At 40.2% G+C, this 12492-nt stretch overlaps 1 protein-coding gene across 1 annotated transcript in view; it reads right to left on the bottom strand.

Annotated features, from left to right (window-relative positions):
• LOC117529995 (formin-binding protein 1-like) overlaps window positions 1-12492 on the bottom strand; it is a 161800-nt gene that overhangs the window by 103259 nt on the left and 46049 nt on the right. The window contains exon 5 of the mRNA XM_034192918.1: window positions 8675-8737. Coding sequence (XP_034048809.1) covers window positions 8675-8737 — 63 coding nt within the window. The remainder of the gene's footprint in view (window positions 1-8674; window positions 8738-12492) is intronic.

The raw sequence follows: 12492 nt of genomic DNA, 5'->3' as shown, positions 1-12492 counted from the left end.
TGTCAATACACTAGGGTCAAGATTAGGTTTCTTAAGTAATGGTTTAATCACTGCAGATTTGAAACATTTAGGAACAGATCCAGAAGTTAAAGAAAGATTAATAATTTCCAGCACAGTCAGCCCAAGAGTGGGCCACAGGTCCTTAAACAGTTTTGTTGGTATAGGATCAAATAAAAAGGTTGTGCTTTTGTTGACATTACGAGTTTTGTCAGCATGCCTAGTGAGATACTATCAAATTCTGTAAATCTAGGTAATACCTCAGTAGTGGCGCCCACCTCAATAGCAGGGTGTAGTAGCTGGGTTAAGGCATGCCGGGATATGTTTAACCTGATGTCTTCTATTTTCTTCTCAAAGTAATCCAGAAAATCTTGTGCTGTAAAAGGAGAGCGAACTACAGGTGGTTGTCCATGAATAAGTGTTGCCACCATGTCGAACAAGAACTTTGAGTTATGCTTGTTTTTGTTGATCAAATCAGAGTAGTAAGACCACTTTGTGGCCAGTAATGCATGCTTACAGTCTAAGATAGCATCACGCCACACAAGGTGAAATACTTCTAATTTTGAATGACGCCATTTCCGTTCTAGACCTGTTGCTTTATGCTTGAGGTCACGCAGATAATCACTGAACCAAGGTGACTGTGATTTGGGGAAGCGCGGTTTTAACACAGGTGGTGCAATCATGTCGAGTGTAGTTTTGAGCACTGAGTTGAGTTTAAACTATCCACAAGTCTGTCTACTGACTGGGTATTTGTCAAATGTGAAGCTAAGACATCAGGCAGTCTAGCTTCGAGTTCAGTCTTAGTTGAGGAGTTGATGCATCGCCGTAATGATATATAAGGTTGTTGTTCCACTAAACACGGCAGCGAAACTGTAAACTTATTAAGTGAGTGATCAGACACCACTGATGTAAGAGGCATGATGTCAATATTCGTGACAGCAATACCACGTGCGAGAACCAGATCCACGGTATTTCCACTAATGTGCGTCGAATCCCTGAATGCATTGCCGAAATCCTAATGCATCCACAATTTCCATAAATGATTTGCAGAGGGGATCAGAAGGCTTATTTATATGAATGTTAAAGTCTCCAATGATCAGAATGTTATCTACACTAGTTGACAAGTTAGAGATGAACGCACCAAATTCATCTAAACATTCAGAATATGGGCCAGGAGGCCTATATACAGTGACAACGTAATACGACTGATTTTTATTCTTCTGACCTTGGCAATGTATAATATTCTGAGCAGAGCGGAGAATCAGATGCTCAAACAAGTGATATTTGTAACCCCCAACAGCTAATAAGCTAAACCTAGATTTATAAATAAGAGCAACACCCCCGCCTTGCTTCACATCACGAGGGACGTGACTAAATGTATAAGCTGGTGGGCAGGCCTCATTTAAGGGGAGGACAGCTGTAGGTTTAAGCCAGGTTTCAGATAGCCCAATCATATCTAAGTGATGATCAATAATTAGATCATTGATCAACAATGATTTTGAGGACAGTGATCTTATGTTAATGAGACCCAGTCTAAGGACCTCAGTGGGGATGACAGTTGAACTGTTTGGGTTTAGAGGTGGTTCCAGAGTAGCATATATAAGATGTCTAGAAGTAGGTTTAGGTTTAAGACATTCCACGTGTGTTGTAGGTAGCAGACACGAAATCTTTGCTATTGCTGGAACAGCCACTGGGCTATCCTCAATTTCAACATCATCCAATACAGTAATGGGTATTAAGTTTGGAAAGCATATCCCTCTATGATTTTTATGGACATGACTACGGAAGCAGGCCACAGTCTCAACTTGTTGAAATTCCCTACCTGGCAAATAAACTGCACTATCACCATAGTGGATTTTCTGCACTAAATTCCCCGCTAAGCTAATGGATTCCACACCCACATTTGTCATAAGCCTTGCAGGGGTCTCTAATCACCTGCTCCGTGGCCTGCTGTAGATTCCTAATATTACCCTCCCTGTAGAGCTCTATCTATGTTCGCAGACAAGATGGCGGCGCCTTCTCCAGTAGGGTGGAGGCCGTCCGGCATCAGTAAGCCACGGCAGCCCCAGAACAAAGGCCAGTTATCAATAAAGCTAAAGCCTTGCTGTCTACAAAACTGCGCCAGCCACCTATTTAACGATGTCAGCCTGCTAAACGCCTCATCAGTACCCCGGGAGGAGAGGGGACCATAGACTAGTAATCAATGCCGACACATCTTTCTGGCAAGGTCACAAGTCCTCTCTATGTCCATTTTGTGACCTCTGATTGCTTCATTCTGATATCATTGTGCCAACGTGAATACTATGTGACTATATCTCATGTCATGTTCCTTCGTCTGTCTTCCCTTCTGCAGTATCAGCACCCTAAGATGAGATGCAATGTCGGGAGCTCTGGCCCTAGGTATACATTTAACATCAGCCGGCGTCTGTAACCTGACTTTGTGGGTGATAGAATCCCCTGTCACTAAAGTCCGGTGTTTCGGCCTGGAGACAGGAGTGGAAGTCACTTGTGGGCTCAGAGAATTCACATCTGGCAAATCCAAGGGGGAGAAACCGATTCACAGTTTGCACTGGCAAGTGTGATCGAGGTGCCACAACCGGGCACCAAGCCTAAGGGGCTTCCTCCGCCTAGCCACAGTCCGAAAGCCGTCCTCCACAGCCGGCGTTTCTAAGCTGATGCTAATGGGCTCGCTAGCCGGCCCAAGACTAACCCCCTCTGGAGTGCCCATAACATCTAACTCCACTGAGCTAAGAATCTGCTCTAACTTATGGACACGGCTCTCTAAGAGAGCCACCCTATCTTCCAACATCACGCAGGATTTACGGAGGGTGTAAGTAGAATTAGTAGTGTACTTTGTGTACTAAGAAATTCAAGAATGTAGCCAAGCAACACAAGCTAACCAATAATGGATAAGCTAACCACTCCTAAGGCTCACACAGACACAAATAAATTTCTTAAATTCACAGTAGTTACACTGAAAAACTAAAGAAGTATTAAAAAGGTAAAAAAAAAAAGCAGCAGCTATAAAATACACTAAACAGTTAATTAACTAACAGTAGTGTAAAAAAAATGAAATGATAAATGATGACGGGGGTCCGAAATAGCTAACGCAAGCTAACTGCTAGCGAAAATGCTAGACGCTCCTAAGATTTTACACAGGAGTAAAATAATTACTTAAAATTCACAGCAGTTCGACTGAAAAATGAACAGAAGTGTTAAACGGGTAAAAAAGAACAGCTATAAAAGTAATGACAGAGAGGGGAGGGGTCGACCCAACTAGCCAAAGCTAACCGTGAATGCTAACTGCTAGCGATTCACAACAGGACTGTTGTTAAGTAACGTTCAGAGTAGATATAATTAATAACCAGAAGAGTGCTAAACAGAAATAAAGAAGTGTATACAACCGTGTGAAGTTCAGAGTGGCGTCACAGCAACAAACAATCCGTCAGAAGCAAGTTGCCAGATCTGTGAAAATCACTTTATTTACAGGTATCAAGACAACACAGGTATCAAAACATCACTGCTCTAGAGGAGATCTGCATGGAGGAATGGGACAAAATACCAGCTACAGTGTGTGCAAACCTGGTGAAGACTTACAGGAAATGTTTGACCTCTGTCATTGCCAACAAAGATTATGTTACAAAGTATTGAGTTGAACTTTTGCAACTGACCAAATACTTATTTTCCACCATCATTTACAAATAAATTCTTTAAAAATCCTACAATGTGATTTCCTGGATTTTTTTCTCATTTGTCTCTCACAGTTGAAAGTACCTATGATAAAAAATTACAGACTTCTCTCATCTTTCTAAGTAGGAGAACTTGCACAATCAGGGACTGACTAAATACTTTTTTTTACCCCACTGTAAATATGAAATGTATGCATGTATATGCATGAGCACAGTGACCCAATCCTCAAGTAGAATCTTTTCAGTAACACAATATGTACAGTAGAGCATTGAGAACTAAAAATGTTATGGACTGCAGTAAGCAGGCAGGTTCAGAGTTCCAGCTGATGTTTAATAGTCCTCACCATTGTAAAGACATCTCGTCTTGTGATCAGAGCTCTGATGAGAACACCAGTGTGCTGAGTCACACTTAATATGATACCTCAGCACAAGTCCAGATCATTGAGACTTAGGCTCTTTATCCCATATTAACCCCTGTCTGTTCTTCATTATGTTTATAATAAGTAATACATGATCCGTATCAGAGCAGCTAATTGTGGCAGTGACATCCAGTGCCCTGCACTTTTTCCTCCAAATGAAAAATCAGGGTTTTCCTTATCCCTGTATAGGCTCACCGGACCAGAAAATTTGGAAAAGTAGACCATTAAACTGGAAAAAAATGACAACTCAACTGATGAACTTAACAGACAGAAAATGAAACATATAAAAGTACAACTTATGTAACAGTAACAGTAACAGTGTGGTCTCATGCAGACCACCTGCACCACAGGGGCGGGCTGCACTCCTGGCTACAGGGTTTGTAATTTGCAAGTAACATGCACTGATCACGTGTGACAGACATATGCTTGGCATAGGCTAATGGCGCAATATTCCGCACGCCTCATGCACAACAGGCATGCAGCCTGTACGTGACCATGACAAGGACCATGCCCATACTCTTTCGCAAACTTTCCCCTGGATACCTTGGCATGGTTATGGCCTGCCACTCTATGTGATATGTGCGTGTCCAACACGTGTAGTGGGTTGTAAGTGAGTCTTTAGGGGTTTGGTTTAGATTTGGGGTTAGGGTTATGTTAATAATACTGTGCATTTATATATTTAAGGGTGAAATGGTACAGTGGCAAAGTGTCTAGTAACCTGAGAGTACTGCTCTACCATTGGCAATGCAGTTAAAAATAACAGAAACAAGGAAAGTGAAAAGTGAGACATTGGGAAGATATCCTGATGTCAGTTGAAGATGCTCTTTGAAAAGGCCAATTCTAGAAAGTAGACAGAGGCCATTACTGTGCCAAACCAAGTCAGGCCAAGTCAAAGCCAAAAGAGCAGAATATGCCTGGAGGGGAGTAGATGATTCCCCCTCAGAAGAGCTGGAAATCCACTAACACTCTGTATCTAAAAGAACTTAAATAATAAGTAATGTCAGACAAAGCTTCCAGTATCAAGGTAGTGTTACAAACACTGCACCACCAAGCCACAAGTTCCACATGAGCATATTTTCTATAAAAGGTCAGTCCTGTGAGTCTGGTTTTGATTTTCTACACAAGTTCCCTTAACTGGACTTCTGTGCACAATTCTCCAATTAATGCCCACAGGCAATGTTGTCTAGAATCATAACTGCCCACCACATAGCCAAAAGACTTTTTAATTGTGGAGTTAAGTTTTTCCTTGTAGCACATGAGGGGGTCTGTTGGGATAACTTATTGCCTAACCTAATTTCACCTCAACCATTTAGGAATTAGAGATTGGATTCACATTCCATCCATTTCAAGGGGACAAATAACGGAACAAACCAAATAGAATTTATTGTAAATACAAATATTCAGTTTTGGGTGATTCTTAGACTACGGGCACTATTATGTCCTTTGATCATATTGTATGAAAAACAGAAAAAACGGGAAATTTCACACTTTTATAGTTATCTTTACAATGAAAGTTGTTAGAAATTTGTTCTAGTAGTCTATGATGACGTTCACCTTTTTTCAGCATCATTATATGCAAATATTGCCGTTTTGTGCTTGTCCACACCCAGACTTTGTGATCTTCAATGATAAAAATGAATGGTAAAGAAACGGTTTTTTCTAATGTTTTAAATATTCCTGAATAAATATCAGTAAAATAATCAAACATATTGGGGTATTCAAAGTCCATAAAACTGTTGTGATTTTTTTAAACAAAATATAGTTGTCCCACACTATTGCCGTAATTTCCACCACAACACTGTAATGTCCCTAAACAGTTTGTATGAAAGATTGTTTGGGTAGTTTCTATGGAGATAAACAGTGACACCAGAGCACATGTATATAGCGCCAAATCACAACAAACAGTTGCCCCAAGGCGCTTTATATTGTAAGGCGCTGGTGTGGTGGAAATTACATTTACAAGGCCAATAGTGCCCGTAGTTAAAGAATCACCCTTTTACTCCAGCTTTTTCAGACAATTTAGACGATTGATACACGAATATTTCCAAGTCACTAAATTATTCTTTGACTTAATTTAGATCGAATCATTATGAAATACAAACATTACTGTATGGTACTCTGTGGAAAATATATGTGGAGAAGGCAGTTCTCAAAATTTGATTCACTGTGCAAGAAGGAGACTCCCAAGATGTTGAGCTGTGATGTGACAGACTAATTGTCACATGAAAATGGACTGTGCACAATGCTGTTTTTGTTATTTTACGTCCACAGAGCATTTTTAAATAAAATAAAATCAATCTTCTTTACTTTCAGTTTGCAATTGTGCACACAGTTTTTAAAATTATTAAAGACACAAAGGCTTTGTGTAGTACGCAGGCTTACTTGTAGTTCCTAGGGTTTGTAAGAGTAGAATGGGAGGCAGAGCCTTCAGCTTTCAGGCTCCTCTCCTCCTGGAACCAGCTCCCAATTCAGATCAGGGAGACAGACAACCCTCTCTATTTTAAGATTAGGCTTAAACTTCCTTTTGCTAAAGCTTATAGTTAGGGCTGGATCATGTGACTCTGACCATCCCTTAGTTATGCTGCTATAGACTAGACTGCTGGGGGGTTCCCATGATGCACCGAGTATTTCTTACTCTTTTTGCTCTGTATGCACCACTCTGCATTTAATCATTAGTGATTGATCTCTGCTCCCCTCCACAGCATGTCTTTTTCCTGGTTCTCTCCCTCAGCCACAACCAGTCCCAGCAGAAAACTGCCCCTTCCTGAGCCTGGTTCTGCTGGAGGTTTCTTCCTGTTAAAAGGGAGTTTTTCCTTCCCACTGTCACCAAGTGCTTGCTCACGGGGTCGGTTTATCGTTCGGGGGTTTTTCCGTAATTATTTTATGGCTTTGCCTTGCAATATAAAGCGCCTTGGGGCAACTGTTTGTTGTGATTTGGCGCTATATAAATAAAATGGATTTGATTTGATTTGACATGCATTAAAGACCTATTCTCTCAAATATTGTTCACAAATCTGTCTAAATCTGTGTTAGTGAGCACTTCTCCTTTGCCAAGATAATCCATCTCACGTCACAAGTGTGGCATATCAAGATGCTGATTAGACAGCATGATTATTGCACAGGTGTGCCTTAGCTGGCCACAATAAAAGGCCACTCAAAATGTTAAGTTTATCACACAACAAAAGGAATATTGAGAGAAATGGGTCTTTTGTGTGTATAGAAAAACAGAAGTGTTGCATTTACATTTTTGTTCAGTGTATATACAATGTGTCACTGCTGTTGCATAGTGACAAATGTGTTTGTCAGAACAGCTGTCATGAGATCAGCCAAATTTACAATTTGTGTACTGCATACAGATCCAGAAGTTCCACGTGGTCCAAGTACCTTGATGTGCCGGTTGTTCCACCCTTGAGTGGAACCTCCCCCCCCAGAAACACATGTTCTCCACAGGCAAGTCTGTGTACAATTATGTTCATGGTGTAGCCGGATGTTTATGTGAATGTGTGGTTAAAAGCAAGTATATTTCTGCAGAAGAACTGAGACAGGTCCGACTTGGACGCACAACCACCACAATGGTAAGTCTTTGAAATATAGAGAACAAAATAACAACACAAGAACTTCATGGATCCATGATGAAACTCCCTGCTGCACTCAGGCTGTCCTGGAAACCCATTAGTTTACAATTATTTGCGCCGAGCAACACACAGTTGTGGTTACATGCTATACTGCTCAACATGCACTGTGCTTAAGTTCAGTTAAATTGAAGTTTGACCACAGTGTCTTGTGATGAATAGTCACACACCAATAAAAACAAGACACCCAGCCTGGCAAAGAAGATGAAATTGAGAAGAAGCTGATACTTCTTGTTTCAGAGAACCCGGCACATTTTAACACAAGTTGATATTTACCATTTTATTAGCAATGCTGGTGCTAAAGCTTTGTTTCTAGGACAACTGCATCATCATCAAAGCTGGCAAATGTTCAACATAACGCACCATGAGCCTGAATAACGAGATAAATGACTGAGAAGGGGTAACCTACATAGCGGGTGAGCTCTGCACAAGTCGTATAGTCTGTGAAAGGGGGCTGTGCTGAACCTTGTGGCAAGTCCAGTGCAAAAGAGTATTAACCCTTTGCACATGTTTGAGGTTGAGCTTTGCTATTGTGTTGCTTCTTTGATATATAACTGAATTACAAGTGGAAAAATGATGAACGTGTTTGTTTATAACATCTGTCTGTCAAAATGGATCTAAATTTTGTGATAAAAAAAAAATGTCACCACACAAATTATTAACCTATTCACACACATCACAACAAGCATTTTAAGATTTACAATTATTCAACTTGCAGACTGAGAAAAGTTACAGATTTACTGAAATGCTTCACTATACGATGAGAAATATTAAGCTTCAGAAAAAATAACTAAAATATACATGATGAGATCATAACCATTTAAGGTATTCTGCTTTGATTTGTGTCTCTCTTGATCTTAATACACCATACCGCAATGATCAGAGGTGACAATCATGAGTGAATTATGGTGTTCTGTGGACAGATGGGGTGACTCACCAACTCCAGCTGCTTCCATGAGCTCTCGATTTGCTGCTGTGCCTTACGCCCATCCTGGAAATGCTGTGAGGACACGAAGAACAATAAACAAATCAGGAATTACATTACAGCTTTATTGGTGCGTGTAAGGAATTTAAAGTAGGGATACATGACCTTGATTTGGCCTGAATAATAAATGAGGAATATGTGGAAAAAGAATCTTCAAATTAGAAAAGATACAGTATGAGGTCAACTGCTGCATTGAACACCATTAACATTACTCATAATATGACAGAAAATTATTCATATGAACTGAGAAAGTAGGGCAATTCAGAAACTACTGCTACTCAAAATAGATATTAAAAGAAAATGTCACCCAGAGGCTTAACACTTACAGATATGTACAAGCTTCAGTAGATGGGTAAATGTCAATTTGATTACAAAGAAAACCAGATGTATGGAAGTAAATCTGTGCCATCAGAGTTTGAATTTGAATTTTTAAGGTTTCATTTTTTAGCATCAAAATCAGAGTTTGAAGTTGAAGTTCTAAGGCTGAATTTGTTTAACATCAAAATATTCAGCCTCAAAAACTTCAAACTAAAAAAAAAAAAAAAAAAAAAAATTCAACCTAAAAAAAAAATCAACCTCAAAAAACAGAAAAGCAGGGAAAAGTAATTGATCCCTGTCTCAATCATCCAACATTCAGCCAATCATGTTTTACCCTATTGGTCATGTGACACGAGAGCAAATCAAAAGAAGACGTGATACATTCAGCCAATCATGTTTTGCCCTATTGGTCATGTGACACCGAGACCAAATCAAAAGAAGACGTGATACATTCAGCCAATCATGTTTTACCCTACTGTTCATGTGACACCGAGACCAAATCGAAAGAAGAAGATGACGTGATAAATTGCTGAACGTTGAATGATTGAGACAGGGATCAATTGCTTCTCCCTGCTTTTCTATTTTTTGACGTTGAATTTTTGAGGTTGAAATTATTTTAGGTTTTAAATGTTTTTTTAGGTTGAATTTTTTTTTTTTAGATTGAACTTTTTGAGGCTGAATATTTGATGCCAAACAAATTCAACCTTAGAAAATCAACTCAAACTCTGATTTTGATACTCAAAAAAATTCAACATTAAAATTCGAATTCAGACTCTGACGCACAGATTTACTTCCATACAGATGGGACCTCTCCACCGTTTTAACCCAGGTGCACCAACACTGTTTGAACGATAGCTCCAGAGAAACAGTGCAGCAGTTTGACCTGAAGCATTGCGTTGTACTAAAAAAATAAATCCACTGAAATATCAGCATCATTAAAAAACAATAAGATATCATAAAGAACGGGTGGATTTTTATTATTGTGATCAAGCTGCCTCATTCCCACTTTGAAGGCTGTGGACTACTTGTTTTTTATGCTGTGTGCACATTTTTTTCTAAATACATGTCGATCAGCAGGAATTCATAAGAACACCAATTGGTGACTGTGACACAAAAGGCTGTGTCATAAGGTACTTCAATGTGTCTCTCACGTTCATTCACCCTGAAGTGTTAACACAGCCAGAACAATACATTTTACAGTGAAAACAAAGTGTTTTTCACAGTGTATGCACTGAAGTTCTGTTCCAGATCCAGTGGAATTCAATATAATTAAGTATGACATGATTTATTGTTTCATTATGAAGAGCATGAATGAGGTGCTTTTTTCCCAACATGCACGTCCATTGACTCCTTCCAAAGCATTGCCATTCAGTCCAACCACAAGAAGATGCAATCACAACTAAAACGCTTCAAATCCGTGTGTTAACGATCCACTGAGTGTCCTTCTCAGTTCAAGTTTTCCAAGCTTTTCATGGCTGAGATCACTTTACTTTATTAGAGACTGTTGAAGAAAATCAACATCACCTGTGTTCAGTGTTATAAAGTGAGGTGGTGCAGCTCACAAAATTTAATTTTAAAATTTAAAATCCATTTAAACCTTGTTCACTTTTTTTTTCTTTTTGATAACAGTGAAGATGATCAGACAACGTGTCCGCCAGCACCGTCATGTATTATTATACTTTCCATGAGGATGGAGTTTTGTTCTGAATGCAAGCAGCTGGGCCACTCAAGAACATTCACAGTGTTTCCACTAAACATCCTTGAGATGTTTCTACAGCTTAACTGGAGCCCACCTGGGGTAAATCATGTCCACCTGGACATGATTTGGAAAGAAACACACCTGTCTACATATAAGGTCCCACAGTTGACAGTGAATGTCAGAGCACAAACCAAGCATGAAGTCAAAGGAATTGTCTGTAGATTTCTGAGACAGGATTATCTCAAGCCACAAATCTGGGGAAGGGTACAGAAACATTTTTGCTGCTTTGAAGGTCCCAATGAGCACAGTGGCCTCCATCATCCACAAATAGAAGAAGTTCAGATCCACCAGGACTCTTCCGAGAGCTGGCCGCCCGTCTAAACTGAGCAATCAGGGAAGAACAGCCTTAGCCAGGGAGGTGACCAAGAACCTGATGGTTATTCTGTCAGAGCTCCAGCATTCCTCTGTGGAGAGAGGAGAACCTTCCAGAAGGACAACCATCTCTACAGCAATCCACCAATCAGGCCTGTATGGTAGAGTGGCCAGACGGAAGCCACTCCTTAGTAAAAGGTGCATGGCAGCCCAAGTGGAGTTTGCCAAAAGGCACCTGAAGGACTCTCAGACCATGAGAAACAAAATTCTCTGGTTTGATGACACAAAGATTGAACTCTTTGGTGTGAATGTCAGTGTCATGTTTGGAGGAAACCAGGCACCATCCCTACAGTGAAGCATGGTGGTGGCAACATCATGCTATGGGGATGTTTTTCCAGCAGCAGGAACTGGGAGACTAGTCAGGATTGAGGGAAAGATGAATGCAGCAATGTACAGAGACATCCTGGATGAAGACCTGCTCCAGAGCGCTCTTGACCTCAGACTGGAGAGATGGTTCATCTTTCAGCAGGACAATGACCCCAATCACACAGCCAAGATATCAAAGGGGTGGCATCAGGACAACTCTGTGAATGTCCTTGAGTGGACCAGCCAGAGCCCAGACCTGAATCTGATTGAACATGAAAATGTCTGTGCACCGACGCTCCCCATCCAACCTAATGGAGCTTGAGAGGTGCTCCAAAGAGGAATGGAAAAAAAACTGTCCAAAGATAGGTCCACCAAGCTTGTGGCATCATATTCAAGAAGACCTGAGGCTGAAATTTCTGCCAAAGGCACATCAACAAAGCACTGAGCAAAGGGTGTGAATACTTACGTACGCGTGATTTCTTAGGTTTTCATTTTTAATAAATTTGCAAAATAAAAAAAACTTTTTCATGTTGTCATTATGGGGTGTTGTGAGACAAATTTTGAGGGAAATAAATAATTACTCAATTTTGGAATAAGGTTGAAATGACAAAATGTGGAAAAAGTGCTGTGAATACTTTCTGGATGCACTTTACAATGAGCATTCAAGTGGATAAAATCTGCAATCTGCAGAGTGACGAGGAAACCAAGATGGGTTTTGACATTGCCATGTGCAGCATACTGCACAAGGCTTGAAGGCAGTTTGTGATTTGAACTCAAACAGCACAGACATTAGTTTTTGTAAAAAGCCTCATTTGTCCAATCTTGCACTGTGAGACCAGAATACTTGGCCTGAAGGCAGCAGATCTCTCTATAATACTCTCAGTGGATTCCAGCCAGATCCTCTCGAAATGTAACCTTACAGTACTAATTCAAAAAGTGTTACTTTGAAATTTGATCACTTACTAGATTGAAAAATATGTCCTCTCCTGATTGCTACCAAGATAATCTGCTGAAT

The sequence above is a fragment of the Thalassophryne amazonica genome, chromosome 17 (assembly GCF_902500255.1).
Source record: "Thalassophryne amazonica chromosome 17, fThaAma1.1, whole genome shotgun sequence".
Classification (NCBI taxonomy): Eukaryota; Metazoa; Chordata; class Actinopteri; order Batrachoidiformes; family Batrachoididae; genus Thalassophryne; species Thalassophryne amazonica.
Note: the sequence above shows the minus strand (reverse complement) of the source record. Positions and strands in the feature narration are given on the sequence as shown.